This window comes from Manacus vitellinus, unplaced genomic scaffold (assembly GCF_001715985.3).
Source record: "Manacus vitellinus isolate BGI_N305 unplaced genomic scaffold, ASM171598v3 scaffold_15_pilon, whole genome shotgun sequence".
NCBI lineage: Eukaryota > Metazoa > Chordata > Aves > Passeriformes > Pipridae > Manacus > Manacus vitellinus.
The window spans coordinates 12858796-12880081 of record NW_021939122.1 but is presented as its reverse complement, the minus strand read 5'-3'; the positions used below and the strand labels follow the sequence as shown (position 1 = coordinate 12880081).

The 21286-nt window shown below is 41.6% G+C and overlaps 1 protein-coding gene across 1 annotated transcript in view; it reads left to right on the top strand.

Annotated features, from left to right (window-relative positions):
• Positions 1-21286, top strand: part of COL17A1 (collagen type XVII alpha 1 chain) — a 60283-nt gene that overhangs the window by 4303 nt on the left and 34694 nt on the right. The window contains exon 2 of the mRNA XM_018069284.2: positions 20699-20764. Within this exon, the coding sequence (XP_017924773.1) occupies positions 20710-20764 (55 nt within the window). The 5' untranslated portion in view covers positions 20699-20709. The remainder of the gene's footprint in view (positions 1-20698; positions 20765-21286) is intronic.

The following is a 21286-nucleotide window of genomic DNA, read 5'->3' as shown; positions in this document are numbered from 1 at the left end:
GATACTGCTGACAATAAAGTCACGTCCAGAGGGCTGAGATTTCAGTGTGGCCATGTTGTCAGACACTGAGCCCCCCGTGTTGCAGCTCAGGCTCACGGGTTAGTACACTGATGTGAGAGCTGGCTTAAAGCTCTCTCCTGTTTTCTGTACTGTTGGTAACATGAGTAACATTTTAAGTGTGCACAATTGTTGTGATATGGGGGATATGACTTTGCATTATCCATGCAAACAAATCACATGTCTAAGGACGGCTGCATCAGGTTGGCAATTCACCAAAAATGGTGAACAGATATGAAATTTGGCACTTTTTACTGTAGAGGTTGAAGTATGTTCTTTATAAATCAGAATACTTGAGGTACTCCCATACGATAGGAACTCAGTAAATACTGGCTTATCACCCCTCCTCCCAAAATGCTCAGCTGTAGAGAAGACAATAAGAATGTCTTCTGTGCCATTTCCTTTAGCAAATAAAATGTGCAGTGAAATTTTTTTGACTTCTCCTTCTTTCTTGAGTAAAATATGCTCTTTGGGACATATAGCTCATTTAAAAATAAACTTTTCAATGTTTATGAGCTGTATTGCTTTTGTTTCAATTATTTCCTAAGTAATTTCCATGCAAATTTTCTATTCATGTTCCTGTCTGTAATAACTGTATTTTGAGTCCCTCTCTCTACACAGGCATACAGAAAGAGCTGTACTGATGAGCGTGTAATATTTTCTTACAGCCTCAGAGGGTTCAAGTGATTACTCTTAAATTATTTTTACTCTTGCTGTGTTATCTTCCTGCAGAAGGGCAGCTTAGCCCTTGTGACATTTGAAGTCATTGAGAAAGTTCCTCCTGAGCTGAAGGGAAGCAGAACTATTCTATTGTGATGGAAGTTAGTGGAAGTGTGGCATATGGAGTGAGCTAATGGTATGATTTCATGTGGTGCTGAGATACTGGAATTGCAGCTGGCTGCATTAGTGTAAGTGTTTCACACTGTGTGAGGAGGCAACCAGTCTCCTCTGAACACATTAAGGAAACTTTATTTTGGGTGAAGAACATTTGTCTTAAGTGGAGTGCAGCAGTGCTGAGCTGCTGCCAAGTGAACCAAGTTAGCAAATGCCACCTGCTTTAACAGGGGACGTTTTCCCATCAGTAGCACATGTAACTTTGAATCTGTGTCCTGGCCACAGTGACCTCCATCACACATATTAATTGTCACTGAACAAGCTCTCTTTGTCATCAACCTCTTTGGTGACAGCCATGCCATACCACTTCACATGATATCCCTGTAACTGGAAAACTCTCAGTTCATTCACAGCTGAAAGAGTTAGTCTGGGTTTGATGTTTTAAAGTTTAGTGCATTTTTTCCTTGAGTTAATTACAAGCATTGCATGGGTAACATATGCCAGAATAAGGTATTTCATCATTGTTAAATGCATGGTGGTAACTCAACACATGGGTATGCACTGACAAGTTTTCTCTTGAAAGACTCCTCAGGGGTTAGATCAGCAGATAGATCACCTTGAAATTTTAGATAGCATATACTCTACCTCTTCTTGAGGCTGTGAAACCAGGCATGAATAGCCTTAAAATTGTCCACACTGATGTCTGGATAGGAAGTCCTATGTGGGATTCATCTTTCTGGGATCAACAGTGCATGTATGGGTGTACCCTACTTAATCATGTGTGACATGTGAGTGCAAAGACTAATCAAGAATATCATCACCTACACTATGCAGTTTACTCTGTTTGGTGACATCCTTCTTTTCCATTTCAGTGAGGAATTCTGGGTCAGACCTTTCTTTTCCTTAAAATGGGATTCTCACTATCTAAATTCAAGCCTAGAAGCAGTTAAACTCTCCCTGGTTTAACACTTTTTTGTCCTAAGATTTTCTCTCAAACCTAGAGACATACTTTCTCACAAATATCACTATAATGCAAGAGCTACTACTACTTTGCTCTATCTGTTAGTGTACCTAGCTGTAACTGCTGATTTTGTAATCTGTTAAACAAAACAAAACAAAACAGAACAGAAAAAACAAACCCAAACAAACAACCACCCCAAAACAACAACCACTCACCCAAACAAACAAAAAACAAAACAAAGGGCAATAGGCACAAGTGGGAAATGGCAAAGAGGAGGATCTTTTCCCAGAGAGAATGTTTGTGCCAGTAGCTGTTACTGAAAGGTCTTGGTGTTTTGCTGTTGCCTTCTCAAGGAGTTTCAGGTTCCATTTAGAACAAATAAATAGCTCTCCTCACCCATCTCCAGCTCCTCAGGCACACCATGGGCACATCTTGCAGGTGAAAAGTACAAATACGTCTCAAAAGCCAACACTGGCGAGATGCTGAAAGCTGATGCTGGCAGAGTCCCTGCATAGCACTGCCAGGAAAACTGCAAATGAAGATATTGCCCTTTCTGCTCAGTACTATAGGCAGATCTCATCAGCTCTGCCAGTCTCATTATTCCAAATTTTTAATAGTCAAGCCTGCAGTCTAATATTGACACCAAACAGCCAGCCTGAGGTACAGCTCTCTGAAGAGTCCACCAGGCAGTGGAGAAGTTGAGAGGGCCTCAAGAAGCTAAGGAACTCATAAGTTTTCCTTTTATTATAAACTCAAGTCCACCAAAGATCAGTTGCCATGCATATTGCCAAACCTCAGAAGCTGCCAGAGAGCTGAAATCATTCAGTGATGCACTTTTAAGACTTGGGTGTGTCACCAGAAGCACAGGAGCAGTACCACTGAGGAGGAACAAAATAGCATGGACATGGCTCATACATATACATCTTACACAGAAATATTTACTTTTCCTTTTCTAAGTAAACCTATGTGCAAGAAGATCCCCACAGATATGATGGTGAAGCTGTAACGATTTAATATCCAAACGTGGAGGATCAAACCCCACACCCCAAAGTCACCATGATAAACTCAGCTAAGAATTATTGCAGCTAAGAATTAATCCTGTGCTTATTTTTGAAACAGCAAAACCCCATGGGCCAATTTCATCTTTAGTTTATCTGATTTCTTAGGAATTGATGATTTTATACCAACGACTAATTTAATCTAATACATTTGTAAGAATTTTGTTCATCTGCATAATTTGGGTAGAAGAAAGGTAGGAAAAATGGGATAAAAGTGCTTTCTTTGTGGGAAGCAGCTGTCTGGGAGATGCAGTCTCTTCAGCCATTACTGCAATGAATGCAACTGCACTGTAAGATTCCCTTTATGTTTATGTCCCACAGATGCAGCCATGTTCAAACTGATGCTGTAAGTGATTAAACTTTGATCTCATGTTCATTAGCTGAGGTGAATGAATGCCAAGAGGAAGCTCTTTCGTGAAGAGATTGGTTTGTGTTCAGGCCATCTTTAGAATATATTCCACAAGTGAACGTTGAGTGTATTTTCCCACTGATGTTTTGAAAATGCAGATCCTAGGTCAAATATTAAAAAATGCATTGAAAGGACATTCTCAGCACATTCTTTCTATTTCTTTTAAATACTATTCCCATTTGTCCCTAACAGCTCCTGAATATTTGACACAGACATATTCTTTGAATATTGCACATTCACACAAGTACATAACAAACAATTCTCTTGTATTTGTTTATTGCTAAGTTATGTGTTGGGAACTGTACATCCCAATTTTTTATTGTACACTTATCTTGTATTGCTTCTAGATGCTGGTCTTTTTTTACTAGTTTATTATTGTTCAGTTGTGCAAATGCTGTTCATTTGTTTTAGGAAAAGCTAAAGGATTCCACTGACACTGCAAATAGCTACAGTAAAGTAAACAGAACAGAAGTAGGAGCATGTAATTCTAATAGCTCAACCCAACCATGGTTCACTGCCCCCCCTCCTTTGAGCTGCTTGCTCTTGACTCTGGCAATTGCTTAGTCTCTGTTTCCATTCTGTCTTATTCCCACTTGGTCTCTGTCTCCCTCAGTTTTCATTATAATATTCTATGCACATGTATTGGCTTGTTGGTTTCCTTATGTTTTGCTTGACTGCATACATTTGGCATACATTAACTACAGATGCTCTTCTGTCTGCTACATTTTGTGTGCTCAAATGGAGGGGATCGAACCTCTATTGATGAGGGTGGGGATATATGTCTGTCTCAGTGTCTCAGTGTTCATTAGGTATTGGGCATGGCTGTTTATTGGCAAAATATTTTGCTTCTAGACATATTAAGAACACCAGTTTCCAATACACAGAGTTCATGCCTGCACTGCTAAGGAAATACCTTATGGAACTCTAAGTTAAACACTGTCTCCTGGACAGGTAGATAAGGTTCACAACAGTTTGGCACTGTTGGCAAAATATAGTAGTTTTTACCTGCAGTTACAAGGTTAAAGGCATTTGCAATACTGCCAGATTTATTATCAAAACAGTAATTAACTGAAGTGTCATGCAATTAAACTAGACCAGCATGTGTTTGACAGCCTTGGGCAGCTCTAGGAATGTAGTCCCTGGCTCAGCGCAGCACTTAAAAATGTATGTAGCTTTAAGCATGTAGGTACTCCCTGTGAAGGCCAGAGGTAGATCCCAGCAATCAGAGGAACTCAGTGTCTGAGGAAAGCTGCAGGAACAAGAAAAGCTTAGTCTGGTGTTGGAAACCCTAATGGTGTATGTGACAGCATTCAAATACATAAAAGGTGATGGCAAGAAAGGAGATAAGTTACACTGAGAGTGGGAGAGGGGAAGTGATTGTCAGCTGAAGCAGGAATTACTTGTTTGGAACTTCAAGACATTTTCTAACAGCAAGTATGGTGAGAAAATATAGACCAGACCACCTCAAGAGGCTCTGAATCCTCATGGGAAAGTTTTAAAAGTCTTCTAAAGAAAATTCTATGAAGAATATTTAAGATGAAGCTGGACTTCAAACAGAAAGATGGACAAGGCACCTAATTGAAGGCCTTTCCAGCCTTATTTTCTACAGTTGTATAATTTTATGTGCTTAAAATTACACATGTGCACCAAAATAAATGTGTAAGACTCTTCTTTGTAGGCTTCAGCAAATGTTATTCTGACAGTGGGAACAGTGGATCAGTGCTCTTATTGGGCCTCATCTTTCAAAAACAATGGATTCAGTGAACTCAGTGTACCAAACTCCAAAAAATACACACACTTGTTTGTGACAGTTCATCACTTCAGATCACCACTTAAACTGTGCTTTATCCATTATTTTTATCTTGTCATGGTGCCTAACAGAACGATTTTCTTAGTACAGATTTTTAATATCTGTGGAAGGAGGTGTAAATATTTTGTTCTAAATTCTTTAATTTATGCTGGGAACTAAAAACAACTTTAGGTGTTGTGTTTACAAAGCCTTCAGCCAACGACTTTAATCATGGATGTTATTAAAGTAGAATCCAAAGAGCAGTTCCTTTGCGGGCACTGGATAAGAAAGGCAGCCACCATACCATATATCTGGCAACCCTATGATAACAGTAAATATACCCCAAAGGATCCATGCCAAGAGGAACATCTGAAGTACATAAGATATGGAGTGATGATGAGCCCAGAGTGCCTTGATTTTAATAAGAGAAAGCTGTGTGTTATCACAGGTCTCACAAGATGAACTTCTGATGGAAGCAAATTAATTGAGCATCTGAATGGCTGTGAAATTAAAAGTTTGAGTAACAACTAAATTTCCAGCCAGTCATCTTGCTGAGAAGAAGTGACACACAACAGACCTGGCTTTTGGAAAAGGCAGTGCTTTTGTGCTTTAGATAAGAAACAGGATTTTTCAAGCAGAGGCATGAAAATAGAGATGGGCACAGTCAGAAGATTCAGAGCCAAGTCAGAAAACCTGCCAGAAACTGGAAGCAGAGGGAACTTAAATAGTTTGGATCCAAGTTTTGAGTGTTCACTTGCAAATGTTTTCCTCAGAACTATTTAAAAAATAATCTGCTCATCTGAAGTCAGTGATCAAGCCCTGAAAAGAAAAGCTTCCTTTTTCATTAGGGTTCTGCCCTAGCAGCTGAGCAGCTGGAGCACAGTGTACGTGCCATCATGCCACCATTTCTCCCTTTACTTTTGATTTTAAATACCTCCTTGGCACTGGAGAAAAGTGGGTTTGTAAAATGAGATCCTCTTGCAGGCAGCATTGTGTGAGGGAGTGATAGAATCACTGATGGCCGTTACTGGGGAGAGCAAGGAGCAAAAGAGTCACTTGGACCCTGGGAGCCAGATTATGTAGAGGCTTTCACAGTAAAGCTAGTTACTGCTCATTATCTCTCTCTGAATATTCCTTGTTTATGTTGTTGGTTTGCTCATTACAACTGAAATTGTAATACTCACCTTTTGCAAAAATGGTGAGCTACTCCAGGAAAATCCCTATTGTGCAGGGAGACTACAAGAAAGCTGAAGAGGACTTTTTGGCAAGGGCATGTATTGACAGGACAAAGGGGAATGGCTTCAAACTGAAAGAGGGAAGGTTTGGATCAGATGTTAAGAAGAAATTCTTTACTGCAAGGGTGGTGAGGCACTGGCACGGATTGCTCACAGAAGTTGTGGATGCCTCATCCCTGGAAGTGTTCAAGGCCAGGCTGGACAGGGCCCTGAGTAACCTGGTCTACTGGAAGGTGTCCCTGCCCATGGTAGGGGGTGGAACTAGATGGTCTTTAAGGTCCCTTCCAATGCAAACCATTCTCTGATTCTATGATTCTACCTCTGTGTTCTTACAAGGCAGAAATAAATAATATGAATGGGGCACTGCTCTGTTCTGTTCTCTTCTGGGTCACAGATCTTCTCTTTGTTTATCCTTCAACACAGTTTTTGGTTGGAATTAGCATATCATTTGTGGATTGTATGGTGAAGGTGTGTCTGGCTAGAGATTTGCTTGCAGAAGCATGATCTCTAATGAAAAGTGAGAAACGTGGAGAGGTGTGAGAAGCATAAACAAAATAACCAGGAATGGTGCTGAAAACTGCTTTAAACCCACATGAGAATAAAGATGCAAGCTAAAAGAAGTTCTAGATTAAAGAACAGTGAGAGATCATTAAAAAAAGATTGGAAAATGCTTGTTAATGAGCTGTGAGCCATGGCTTTTTATTCTATAATATTGCTCAAATATTTACTCTTATTCTAACTATTGATAAATGGTGTGTCTCTAACTACTCTGTAACTCCAGCCAGTTTCCAGCTTTTACATATGTCTCTTCATAACTGACTCAAAGTCAAGGCAAAAAAAAGAAAGTATGAGATCTGGTTTATTTTAACCCTTGTATCTGTTTTTTTTTACGGATGGTTTCTGAAGAGAAGTGTTGCATCTGTTCTGTGACTGTTCCCTGTGGATCTGGTCTGTTGTTCTGTACCTGTGGGAACATTTGTATGGTCAGGAATTCTATGCTGGGGTGTCAGATGTATATGTGAAACTTGATTACTGAAGTGCTGCATATCAAAATAGAAGGATGTTCACAAATGCTATAATTTTGGCACAACAAGGTACAGATGAAAGGCACCATGAAATAGATAAATAATTAGTATTTATAAAATATTTTTATATGGCTTAAAATTTCCATTATATGGATTAAAAACACATAATTAGCAAGATTCCATACTGATGGTACATGAGTGATTTAGCACCAGTGACCAAATCCATCACAGCTTTGTTTAGTGTCTTCCACTGTGAGCCTCACATTCCTCTGTTGAGGTCAAAAGCCTTTGCAGATCTGTGGATCAAAGCTTTTGTGGATCCAGTAATGACATGGAGCTTCTGGATTGGATCACTTTAAAGAACTTTGGTCAGAATTCTCTTTATATTCAAGGTGCAATAAAAATGAAGTACTTTTCTTACCCTCTCACATATTGTCTCTGCATCCTTGCCCTGGGCCCAGTGTGCAGTATAGAAATAGCAGCCTTGGAGTTCACAGCTTCTTTGCTTACTGAAAATAGCATTAAAAAAAACCCACGAAACTTCAGAACTGTTGTATCAGTCTTCTATTCTGGACTCAGCTGTTTATTGATGCTATAAACTACTTCTTATTTGCAATAATTCAGTTCTTCATTTTCTCATTGTTTACTGGGCTGAAGAGATTGGGGGTGGGTTAGAAAAAAGGGGTACATAGCAGCCTATATATAAGTTGATACTGTAACCAGTGTAACAGCTGACATTTCTGATTAAATGAATATTACTTTTATCATGAATAAATGCTTATCAAAGCAGATATTATGCACAACATATCACCTCAGTATAGACCTGATGGTGCACTTGCCTGCCTCAAGGGAGTGAATGTCCTTCCAGCAGAACTCAATAGGGATGGTGATCTATCTTTCTTGGAAAAAATAGTCAGGAAAGCTAAAAATCGTAGCACTTGTAAATTAAAGTTTCAGGTATTAAATCAAGGAGTAGAAACAATATACTCTAAGTTAAATGAGCAGTTCCATCTTGTAAATAAAAAGTAGCTCAAGGCACAGTTGAAGTGAATAGACTAGGGAAAGGTATTAAATTTGAAAAACTCACACAACTCTGCTTTAATGTAAATTGAAGTAACAGCTTCCCTCCTAGGACCACAGAACTTAGGAATTAATAAATGTCCGTAGCTCCTTGCTAAAAAGAGAAGATGAGGAAAAATTGTGAAAGGAGTAGAAAGAGGACAGTTAATATCTCTGTCTTGAGGAGGATACCTAGCAGTTCTTGAAGAGGGGAAGAGAGGAAAAAAAGTGTTGAAGACGTAATTTTGGTAATGTGGGAGAATGTTTCTAAAGAAGAGACAACTGAAGAAGTGAGAGCTAGTATGTAATGAGATTGAATCATCCTTTAATTCAGTGATTTTTGCCGTGTGAGAGAAGGGTTTCCGAGGCAGCCTCCAACCTCAGTACTGAGAACATGAAGGAAGCTTCCAGCTGCCACGTGAGATGTGTTCTGGAGAGCGATTTTACCAGAGTGTCATGTCCCATCTTGTGCTTGCAGTCCTGCAGGAGATCAGCAGTCTTCTAGTCATGTGTATCGGATAATAATATTTTATGCCTGTGGAATGTATCCTCTAATAAAGGAGTGCCATTTAAGTTGGGGCTTTGCAAGCCTGCACACGGCAGGTTGAGCCTGTGTGCCCCAGGAAAAGCAGGTGCAGCATGACAGCAGCCAAGAAGGATTTAAGCCTTTCTGAGGACCAGTTCAGCAAATAAATAACACTAGAAATAGGAATAAAAACAGTTTCACACAACTTCTTGCCACGAGCAGTGATAGCAAGTGGTATGTCACCTTCAGAAACAAAATAAAATCCAGATTGCTCCTTTGTTGTGCGTTGTTAATCCAGATCTAAACAAATGCATTAGAAACATGCACAATCTGAATTTATACTATTGGAAACCAGTCTCTTGATTTAAAACTGTTTTGCAATACTCAGATAAGCATATGTTTGGAGATTGATTTATGGCTGTGAAGCACCCAGGAGAACGAAAACATGGTGTGAACTGAAATGCCCATCCCTAATTGTACCACCAATCCAATCTGTGCTGTGATAAATGCCAACCCATGACAAATCCGTAGTGATCAGTGGCAATAAACAGGGCTCACAGCAGAGCATGTTCCCTTAGAGGGAACACCTTAGTAGCCCAGCAGGGACTTTTCATTCTGTTGTTTACTTTGGCAGTGAAAAGTGAGCACCGCCCTGAAATGCTTGAGAGCCTAATAACAGGAAGTACCTTCCTAGCAAAGAAAAAGGATCATCTCTGGACAGAAATCTTGTAAAACTCTGCAGTCTTCCATTCAAAGTCTGACTCAGGAAATTTGCTGAGTGGCCTCAGTCTTCATTATTCACGATCCTGGGGGATAGTCAGAACTTCCCAGGATATGCAGAGCAGAGCTGTTCTGACATGTTTGTACAAACCCACTTTTTTCCCCCTCAGAAACTGTGCTACCTAAGCTTGACAATTTCCTCAGAAATCTTATTATTTTAAAGGAAACATTTCCATAAGGCCCCTTCAGCACTGGACAGACTGTCTAATCACAGGGTTGGATTGACATGGACTTCAGACTAGAGGGTGACTTTTACCCCATCAGTATTAATGTAGTGCCAGACAGTATCTGCTACATCATTTGGTCTCAGGGAAGTTCAAATATGAAGACAGAAACTCAGAGAGGTGAGTTACTGTTCTTGAATCTTAGGTATGTAAACCTGGCAGAACTGAGTGAAAAATCAAGCCTCATGATTGTATATGAAATATGTGTTTTAAAAATGTTTTTCTTTGCCTGCCTGCTAAAGGAGTGGAAATATAGTTTTGTGCTTTCACACACACACACACACACCCACACCCACACCCTTTACCATAAGGAATGATCCCAGAAAAGTGTTGTGTGGAACTATGTCTGAGTGTTACCACCATTCATATCTGGAAAATCAACTCTCTTATCATTTCTGGGTTTAGATTGTAGCAGTCTCACTTAGGAGTGACTTTCTTCAAGTTCTACCTAGAGCCAGACTACAGCTTGGAAACATTACCATAGAGGGTTCAAAAATGTGGTCTATTTAAGCAAACATTTTGAGAGAAACACATAGTTTTCTATGTTTAAATCTTAGTGAGAAACACACCACCCAGGCACTGCATACCCCTGTTGTGTGCAAACATAAACACTGAAAAGCTCAAAAACTTGATTCAGCTATTTTTATTTATTTTAAGTTTTCGTGTTTCCCATGGTGGCAGACTGACATGACATATTGGTGGGCACAGGAAAGATCTGTGTTAATAAAGTAGGCTGAGTTTGAATTATCATTTACTCTCTATCCTGAACCCAAAATTGCTATGTACTTTCCATGTGCTAGGAAAGATCCCTGCAGAAGGGATCGACCATGGTATACCTGATGTATCTATATATATGTGTGTCTGTATATATATATATATATATATACACATACCAAACATGGCATACTTTTAGTGTATGTTCTATGCTTCTGACATCTTTTCACTGATCAGATACAATAGCTGTCAGCTTTTTTCAACTTGCAGACTTCTGAAGATTTTTTAAAGGTGGAGAAAATCCCTGCATTGTAGATGAAAATCATTTGGCAGTGTACTTCTTTTACTTACCACAAGTTCCTCAGAGAATCTGAGGACTTGCAGGGCAGGAACGCGTAGGGACAGAAAAGGGAAGAGCAAGAGAAAACTGTTCTCAGGGACCCTTCAGGCACCCTCCCCTGCATTTCCCATCCTGCTAACAAGAATCCCTCTCTGTATAGGAGGTGAGTTGTTGTAAGCTGTAGTCAAGCCCAGCAGAGATTTTTCAGCAGGACTTTTTTTCCAGTATGTGTTTTGAATTTTCTGTCAAGATTGCAGGCAGAAATCAGGCTTATTTGCCAACACCCGTCATTTTCTGAGGCAGATCTCCAAGATAAGTATTGTCTCCAGCTTTTGTCCTGTATGCAGTGTTGCACTGCAATTCTGCCTGTGTTTCTTTTTATAATGGTCCTGGTGAGCTAGTCACAAATCATATCTTTTCTTTAGGGCTGCCAGAAAGGTGTTGTTCTTTTTTTTTCACATTACCATTTGTTTGTAAACAGCTTGCTGGGACTTCTCTCCACTGTGTGTATTGGCAGCACCACAGCCAGGTCATCTGGCACTGGTTGTGTCCCTTTGCTGCCTACGTGCCTGAAACTTTTGATGTGTGAGATTAGCATGCATAGTTTTTGTCTAAAAGCCACTGGTGCTAAAACTGTTTTAAGGGGTCACGAGTGAGCTTGCAAACAGGCAGTAGTTTTCTAAAAGCCGGGGTATAGGAAATTATTTGATCCTATGAATCAAACTTGCATTCTGTGATAAGTAAAATACTCAAGGACTGGTTCTCTTTGTCTTTGATGAAGCAGACTGGGCAGTGGGCTGATTGTCAATAACCATCAGAATCAAACAAGAGACTCAGTCCAGCTCATAGCTGTGCTGCTGTATGCAGCATGTGTTGCAGGCAACTCTTACCTAGAGGACAAAGTGAAAGGGATTATTCATCATGCCAGCACTGGGAAGGAGAGGAGTCTTATGGATGAAAATTACTTGGTTTAAACTCACAGCAAAGCTCCTCAGAGTGGCAGTGATCAGGATCATCTGCTTCACAGCCCTGTTCCCTGGCAGATGCTGTGATGTGCTGGACAGCTGGAGTAGCTCCCTAATTTCTATGGGGACAGGGGTGTGGGGTGTGGAGAAAGGGAGAGATGACAGCAGGTCACCTTTGCACACAGGTCTGTTAACATCCCAGCCTTGATGCCATTAGAGGTGATAACTTCTGGCTGTGCCAGCCATCTCCTGCTGTACAGCCTGACGTGTACCGAGATGTAAAATGTGCCCAAGCACCAATGCACATAAAAATCTGTGTGGAAGACCGGACCTTTAAGAGGTCACAGGTGTGTTTTGTTTGTCTGTCACCAAAATTACATGATCAGGAGCAGTCCCAGACACAGAAGACAATGCACTTGTCCATCCCCAGTCTTTGGACTGAGCTGCTTGCTACTGCTAATAGTAACTATTAGGCAGTTGTATTGCAGAGCACCAGGGCCTGAGTGTCTGTCTATACAGACTTGTCTCCGAGCAGAGGTAGACAGCTGTCTGCAGCTGCTGAAAAGACCCTCCTGTCTACATGGTAACAGTAAAAGCAGCAAGCCCAAGTCTTCAGCCGCCTCCTCCCAGTTGGCTGTCCCCTACCAGAACAGCCCAGCCTGTCCTCTCTGGGCTACTACAATTCAGTTTGTCCTGCACTGTTAAGGGTCTCTGTTTTATAATACTCTACATACAGATATAGGTTTATTATAATTATTGCTATTTCTTATCTGTGCTTAATATTATAAACTGTGTGGAATGTTATATAAAGCCAGAAGGAGAGAGGAAAGGCAGTACTTAGCTGTACAATCTTTGTATTAGTGGGTAGAGACAGCCAAGACCTCTTGATCACTGAAGTCTCTTGGGACCTGGGAGATTGAGTTAGCAATGTTTTTTTTCATCCTGGCATTACTCACCCCCCTGCAGCCCAAAAGCAATGATCAGTTCCCCACAAGGCTTTTATTCATGCCCGAGGTTACTCACGGTGTTTCCCAAGTGATGTACAATTTGTGGACTTGGGGCACTGAGTCAAGGACGTGACTCAAGAGGCTCTGGTTGGTTCAGTGGCTGCCTGGCTCAGTTGTGTAAAACCAAGGCATGGAGGGAATTGCAGTTGCTATACAGAAATAGGTATGGCTTCTCCCTCCCTGTGCGAACCATCCTTGTGTGGGCCTGCACTATTCCAATCAGCTCCTTGGCTGATTCACTCGTTGTGTAATTTATGTGTCAGTCACGACAGAATTATTAGACCAGTGTACACCTTATTCTGTGCTCCAGAGCTCCCTTTCAAGTTGAAGATGACAAGTTATCATAAGTTGGCTGTTTCTAAACCATGAACACAACTTAAGCTCTTAAATAATGGACAGAACAAGCTGGTCTAACTTGGAGACCCTTTATCTTAGGGCTCCCCTTGCAGAGTAAGAAGTGATTTAGATGTGCTGTGGCACAGCCCCCCTCCAGGAGCAGTGAATGTGCAGGGTAGAGTTCTGCCTGAGTTTCTCAACTTTTTCAGAGCTAGCATCAGGTGCTGTAAACTGTTGGAGCATCTTTCACCAGGAAGATGGTGCTGTCTTCAACTGTAATTTGATCTCTCTAGCTGCCAGACTGAGGCATCGAGGCTTCTTTGTGTGCTGGGAGCAGGGAAAGCAGCAAACTGCATCTGGTAAAACATTCCCAGGCACATCCAGCAGCAGTGTGGCTCCACCTCTACATACTTCACCTTCTACAAGCAAAATTGAGCAGGACAAATGGGGGATGGAACGATGGTGACTGTTACCTCCAAGGGAAGCTCAAGGTGCCTCCCCTGCTCTAACCACCAGTGCACACACCACTGTTATTGCAGAAGTGGCAGCTGATGACCTGAAGTGAGGTCTGCTGCAGTTAATTGATTGTGCCAGCTGGACACCTGATTTGCAGTGACTCTGAGTACCTGAGATAATCACTGACTTCAGTAACAGGTGAAGCAGCTCAGGACCTCTCTAAATTATGTCCTTGATGTTGACACTTGCCCCATAGGAACCTGGGGGAACTAATAATGTTTCAGCAGGCAGCATCTTCAACTCCATCTTCTTAAAATGTGGAGTCAGTGTTTCTCAAGATGTGATTTATTTTCAGTTTCCTCTTAAGTCACCTCTATGTCATACTCCACCTCGACCTTCTTTTCCTTTCCAGTAAGAAACTGGCAAAATGACTCATGAAGAGATGCTCCATGAGCACTTTGTTCTCAATAAGCATTAAACCAGTATCTTTGTCCTGACAACATTGCAGGGATTAAAATACTGTAATTTCACATTTTATCAAAATTTTGATGGCTGGTAGACAAAGGTAAAGGAAGGAGGAAATTCCTCCAGTCCTGAGATCATTATCCGAAAATGTGAGGTCCCACCTCTTGCTCTAGTGAAGTCTGTGAGCCATTCCAGTAAGTCTCCCTCATACTGATGGGTCTTACAGAGCCCAGGGCATTCAGTGCTGCCATTTCTTGAACACCTTCTGTCCGTGAGCAGTCAGGCTGTGTCTGAAGCACACACTGTGGATTGTGCTGGAAGCAGATGTCAAGTGAGTTGAACAAAGTGCAGTTGATAATAAGAGGGCAGTTTTTTATGTGTCATGTTCAAAGAGCACAAAGTTCAAAAAGCTAGAGCCACTTTTATGCTTTTTGGTCAAGGCTTAAGCCAAGTGCCCTTTGGCTGAGCCCCAGGATGAGCTCTACATCTCTTAATGACTTAATTGCCACATGCAGCTTGTTTAGACAACTAAATTTCCCTTGATTAATGTTCTGAAGGCAGAGTAATGGATGCTTCCTCCATGCAGGCAGGAAATTATACTGCATAAATATCTGCCTGCTGAAGATAAATGTAATTACAAGTTCTGGGATTTAGGAGATGCATTGATGAATTCTGAAGAAGTCTTGATCCTCATCAACGAATACAGGGAACACTGCCTTTGGAGTGGAGTGCAGTGCTGTAGAGCAGCCATGTCCCTGCACACCTTTGGAAATTTTCAATAAGGAACTTAAAAGAACAGAGTACTATCTTGACAGCACACATCTGCAGCCCCTCAAAAGATCTGTGCAAAAATCCACATGAAGTGTTAAGTTCTTTCAGGGGAACAAATCTGTCAAAATCTGTGTAGGGTGATAAAAGCCAAGGTGGATTCTAATTCTTGTAAGGAAGCACGGGGCACCAAATGGTACCGTCATGTTCAGTAGGGGGAAAAACCTTTACACAAGGTATAGTTAAGCTTTAAAAATCTTTGCTGTAGGACACTGTACATACTAAAATGTACAGATTCGAAAACTAACTGGACATATTAATGGAAAATGTCTGTCAAAGAATGACTGCAGTGCTGCTGCATTTGACTCTGTACACCAGGAAAATATCTATTTGTTCTGTTCACATGGTCTTCCCATGAGACATGGTTAGAAGACAGGGTATTGAGCTAGATGGAGTTTTGCTTTGACCCACCATGGCTGCTCTTCTGCTTCAGTTCCTATTCAGTGTTGGTTTGCAGGTAGTATTCATGGAAGACATTTTGTTCCTTACTCAGTTTGGTGTATTTTTATTTATTAATGTTGCTGTCTTCTGAATAGAGCACAGATATCTGTGGGTTGGCAAGGCACTTCAGACCACTGACTTGAGTGTTTTTCAGCCAATTTGTAGTAGCTCATAGTTCAGCCCTGTGTATTTGCAAGCTTGCAAAATAATGCTTAGCTTGCAGCCAGCTTTTCAGTAGCATCAGCAGGTGCTTGTAATTTCCTATAAGAAAATGCCAAATCAGATCTCAAATCATGTATCAGAAAGTACTGCCACAACTATTCATGTACCCTGACTTAAGCCTTCACACCTCTGTCTGGGATTTAAATAGTTAATCTACCTGAGCAAATAGGTAGGAGCCTTTCTTATTTCAATAAAGTTTGATTCCTGGAGGCAGATCTTTTTTTCCAGTGAGTGTCAGATAATTGGAAGGGTAGGGTGAGGCAGGAAACCACGACACGCCTTTGTTGGGACTTGTTAAAGAGCACGGGAATAGAAGAGCAGAAGAAGAGTGAGATTAAACCAGGTTAAATAAAGAAGAGGTGAACATTTTTGGATGATCACTCAGATTCCACACACCTTTGGGAGGACATGATATAAAGTGAAGGTGGCAAATTTTTGGTAGAAAGGAAGCGACTGAGGAGAAAAACAGATTTTCCGTTCAGTAACCAAAGCACTCCAGGTAAGTTACATTACTAATAAAAGCAGCAAAAAAGCAGAAAAAGGGCTCCTTTTTTTTCTGTCTTCCAGATTCCTTTAAGAACAAGGCAAAATAAAGGAGGTGTTACTTTTTTCTGTGGGGAATGCAATATAAAAAAAAGATTGTGTAAGAGCTGGATCATTTTGGTTTTCTGTTTGTCAGTCTTTTAAAGTGAGTATCCGGTGAAAGGATAGGAGATAAGAAATGTGAAGCCAACCTACGGGTACATTTTTAATGCATTTTGTGAAACTACTGTAAAATAGATACAGTTTAGCTGAATGTTCTCTGTTCCATAAGGGTACCAGCATGGTGAATACAGATCATCTGTTGGCTGTTTTTGAAACTGAGCAGATCTGGAATGTGCTGGAAGAGTAATGATTGTAAATTTGAGCTTCAGATGGTGGGTGCAGGGTGTAATATTAAGTGAGTAAACTGCTTTTGAGTGAAGGTTTGTGTTGCCTTGGACAAACTTTGCTTTGTCTCAAACAGGGTTTATTTATCAGCAGTGAGTCATTTACTATGGACTTTGTGCCATATTTTTGTCATAGAAGATTATGAAGCACTGTAAGGTGGTTTTGTCACAATTAAGTGAGATAAGTCTGATTTGAGAATCAGTTTGAATCCTTCCTACAGCAGGTCTAGCAATTTGAACATAGTGGCATAAAGTGAAAGACTTGTCTTCCTTTCCTGTCTTCAGACTGACTTGTAGAGTGACTTTGGGAAAGTTACTTGTCCTTCTGTGAGTAGCTGCTTCATCTGTGAAATGGTGACAGCAGCACTTTCCTGTTGTGCAAACACTTTTTTGATTAATACCGGGTTGTTTGTCTTCCTTTCGGTGCCAGAGGCAAGAAGTTGTGCAGGTCAGAGTGGCCTTGCTTTGGCCCCTTTCTCTTTGAGTAGCTTGATTAAGTAGGGACGGTGAGGACACATTTTTGAAAAGAAGGCATCTGGCAGAGCAGAGTGATGTCTGGGCAGCACTTGTTGCTTGTGCTCTGGGATATGAGCACATATTGGTGTCAAAGAAGCCAGGAGAGGTTGTGGGCAGGGCAAAATTTGGTTCCTACAGCATGTCCAAGCTTTGGTTGGACATCTAACCAGCTTCCCTGGCATTAACATCATCCAGTGAGTCTACAAAATGAGCAGATTTTAGAAGCATGGTTTGGTTGATTCAGTTCTAACTGTGTTGGTTTTAGTAAAATAACTCGAAAGGAACAGCTTTTAGAGCAGAATGAGAAAGTCAGATTCCTAGTCTGTGGGGTAAAAGAGAGATAAAGGGCTATTTTTTAAGCAGTTCTATTAGTTCCAGGATAGTGACACCTGAAAGGCTTGGTTAAGAGGACAGGGCACCCTAAAAGACATTTGACATGATGAGAGACAGTCAGTGGCATCGTTTGGAGTTGTCTACTGAGTCTCAGAGTATTCATGATCAAAGGGTTCCACTGACATTAAATATTATTAATCTCAACACTTGCAGGTGCCTCTTTCTCCTAATGGAGTGTCTCACAGCTGGAGCCCTATTAAGGGCTCTCTGGAGAGAGGAGAGAGCTGCAAGGATGTGCTGTGAGTGCAACAGCATTCTGACATGAAAACTGGGAGGACATTGTGGAGGGATAAAAGAATCTGAAACATGCCTACTTTTAATTTTCCACTAAAATACATCCTTGTGGCTATTCACCTACCCTTTGAAAAAATGTTTATAATAAACTTTATTACCATTTCACCCAATACCTAAATTCTAAAATAATAAGAGGGGTTCAAATGTCCCATCTCAGCCTGGCTCAGTGCCTTTGCCAGTGTGCTGCACTCAGGCAAGTGGCACAGGGGATGCAGGAGGCACCCTGCACTGTCAGGCTTTTGTGGAAAGCACATACCTGAGCATGCCTTGCAACACTGGGCAGCTGTTGCTGTCTTGCTTTCAGTGCTGTCCAGAGAGGAAGCAGTGTGCACAAGTGTGGCAGTGCCAGACCTCTCCTGCTTCCTAGTGCCAATAATGTCTGCAAATTCCCTGTTTCTGTGGGTGCCACAAGCACTCTACAACCTTGTGTTGAAGTGTCCATAGGGGTGCCCTGTCTTATGCTGCCTGGCTTATTTGAGAGTGATCCCACTTCACAAGTTCCTGCTTGTTGCTCAGGGATGATTCCAGTTGGCTTCTCTGATTCAACAGCACTATTGCTTTCCACAGACATAGCCCACAGCTATGTCTTTGTGAATCCAGGTAGGAGCTGGTGAGATGAGCCAGTCCTGGCAGATGATGGAAATCCATCTCAGTCAGCCTGCTAGAGCCTGGGCTGGCTTTTGCATCCATGTGGCAAACACACATGCAACATGGATCAAAGTGCGCTGTGTGCTGGGGCCAGGCTGTGGCATGCATGGCTCCAAAGATGTGCTTTAACCTCTTGTAAGTTTTTTTTAATTGCTATCACAGCAAGATATTCCCCTCTCTCGAGAGAAGGCAATAATGCAGAAGATACATTCACTACATGGTGGTGCTGGCCTCTTCCAGCATCCATGACCAACAACACCTCCCAGTAGCAGAGAGGAAGTGGAGTTCTGGGGCTACAAAGCAGTAGAAAAGCAGTTTCCAAACTGTGTTCCTTGCCAAAAACACTGACAAAGCCAACAGTGCTAAAATCTAGATAAAAGCTTCCAGCATCTTTTTTTATGGAGAGGGCTTGAAAGATGCTTCCAGTGTTGATGTAGAAAGGAAGAGTAGCCAAGATACTGCCTTTCCTTGGAGGAACCCTTACCTTGCAGGAAACTGTCATCCTGCTGGAGTAGAAACTCTCCTAGTGCATATAGTTGCAGTCTTGCATATGTCTTGGAATCAACACCCTGGATCATCCCCTGGAAGTCCACAGTGCTAACAAGCACTGTGAGGATTGAGCAGCATCCCGCTGCTGCCAAGGTTGTGTAAGGACTTGGCTGTGTCCTCAGGAACCCCATTTATAGGACTGTTTAGACATGCTCAGGGTCAGCAGTGCAGAGTGAGGGCTGTGGGCACTGTGTTGTTCTCTGCAAAGTTCAGCTGAGTTTGTCACAGGAGGCTAAACTGGCTTGGCTGGCAGTGTGCCTTCTACACTCAGACTGTTCCTGTTCAGCTCTGGGAATAGCAGTTGTTGGCAAAGACAAAATTGAATCCGAACGTCAGATATTCCTGCAGATTCTCTGCTGCATCCTGCCCTGTGTCATTATTTATACCTGGGCAGTACAAGCGTAACATCAGGGGGGGCTGCACTTTCCAGAAGAGTTAAGTGGAATCATGAGGATCAAACTCAAATAGTAGCTGTACTGGGGCGCACAGTCTTGGGTTCTGCCTCAAGATGAGCTTTAAAACTTAGAAGGAATTTCACCCAAAGCTTTTTTTTTTAGACTCAACCTTTTAAGTGTGTAGGTTTTGCTACAGCTGGACCTTTAAAGGGGAGACTTCAAATGTAGTGAAGGGTTTTACCCTATTGCAAGCTTGTGTGTAAATTAAAATCTCTTCTCATGGTTTGTGGCTGCACAAGATGAAACGTTATCTTAGAGAGACTAGGAGTGAGCAATTGTGTGGTTCCTTCTGTCAGAAGTGTTTTCTCTTCTAGATGATGTTTCTTTTCCACAATCACGTTTTCTTGTGGTATTTCTGCTTTAGCAGACAGTCATACCTCTACTAGAGATTATAATTTTGACTAGAAAGGGGTCCAAGTCATGAAAAAGAGTGTACACAGCATTCACAGCATTGATTCCAACACTTTGTAGACTGACCTGAGCTGGCATTAAATTAGATCAGATCCCAAAGCCACAGACAGGGTCCTCAAACTGTCACTCCTCTACCTGTAAAGCAAGATAAAGCACTTCCTACCCAAATTCCTTGCTGCCAAAAATAGCTAGTTTAAAGGTACGTCCAATCAGAGCTGTGGCTTTAGGATCAAAGTACCATGAGAATGCAGTATTACTGTTGACAGATCAACAGTACTCTGCCTAGGTTTTTCTGACAGTACTGGCAGAGTGCAGGTAACTTACTCCTGAAACTGCCTGCACAGCTAATCCTGTACTGTTGAGTCCTGCTCTGAGCAGATGTGTGGGAGTAGTGTTTGGATCCTGTGGTTTTCATCAAACCCTTATAGGGGCACAGCTGGAGACCAAAATGTAGTACCACGGAGTCTGGATATAAATCCAGGTCTAAACTCAATCACTGAGTGGATTTGCTTCAATTGCCCCTGTCTCACCTGGCAATTGTAAAGCCTGTTGGCTTTACAATCCCTGCTGGTGTTTCAGTATCCAGTGTTGTAGGTGCCAGTCTATTAGTAATAATCATATGGCTCTGGAAGGGCACTGTGAACTCCCTGGCACAGATATCTTCCAAGCAGTCTATTCTCCAGCTGAAGGAAGCAAGTGGGACTTGTGGGGAGCTGTTGTCATTTCCTACTTTCATGGAGCTTTGAGTGCAGTCTCTCTGTTTTCCTTGCAGGTGGCAATGATATGGATTCTGTAACAAAGAAAACAAGGCAAGATGGATCAGAAGTTACTGAAAGACGTAAGGAGGAGATTTTTTATTTTTATATCACACCCCAGAAAACCCAGAAGTGGATGGCTAGTTTTGTAAGGGGTTGAATGCTGATGAGAGGACTAGAACTAAATTCTGCTTCTGACTCTGGTCTCTCTGCTGAAGTCAGAATAAGGAATAGAATGGGCCAAGATCAGACATTTAGAGATGTATATCACAGCCTGATTGTTTAACCAGATGATTGCCCTGTGGTAGCATTTCTAGCCAGTAGTGTGGACTTTGGAAGCTGCTTCTACCTCTGATATCAATGCCCTGTGTAGCCTAGAACATGTTCTTTAGATATCTCTTTGGGGCTTTGTGTAAAACAGAGGCTAATTTCCTGCTGACTGTATGGGAATTAACTAGTAGGAAGCTAATAAGGGGTCTGACCATGGGCTTTGTGGTTACAGCCATGGCTGTGGTTCAGAAGTGCCCAGAAATAATAATAGTTTCATGTTTTACAGGGATCTTGTAAAGACAAAAATCTTCCGTGACAGTGATGTTCTTAGAGAT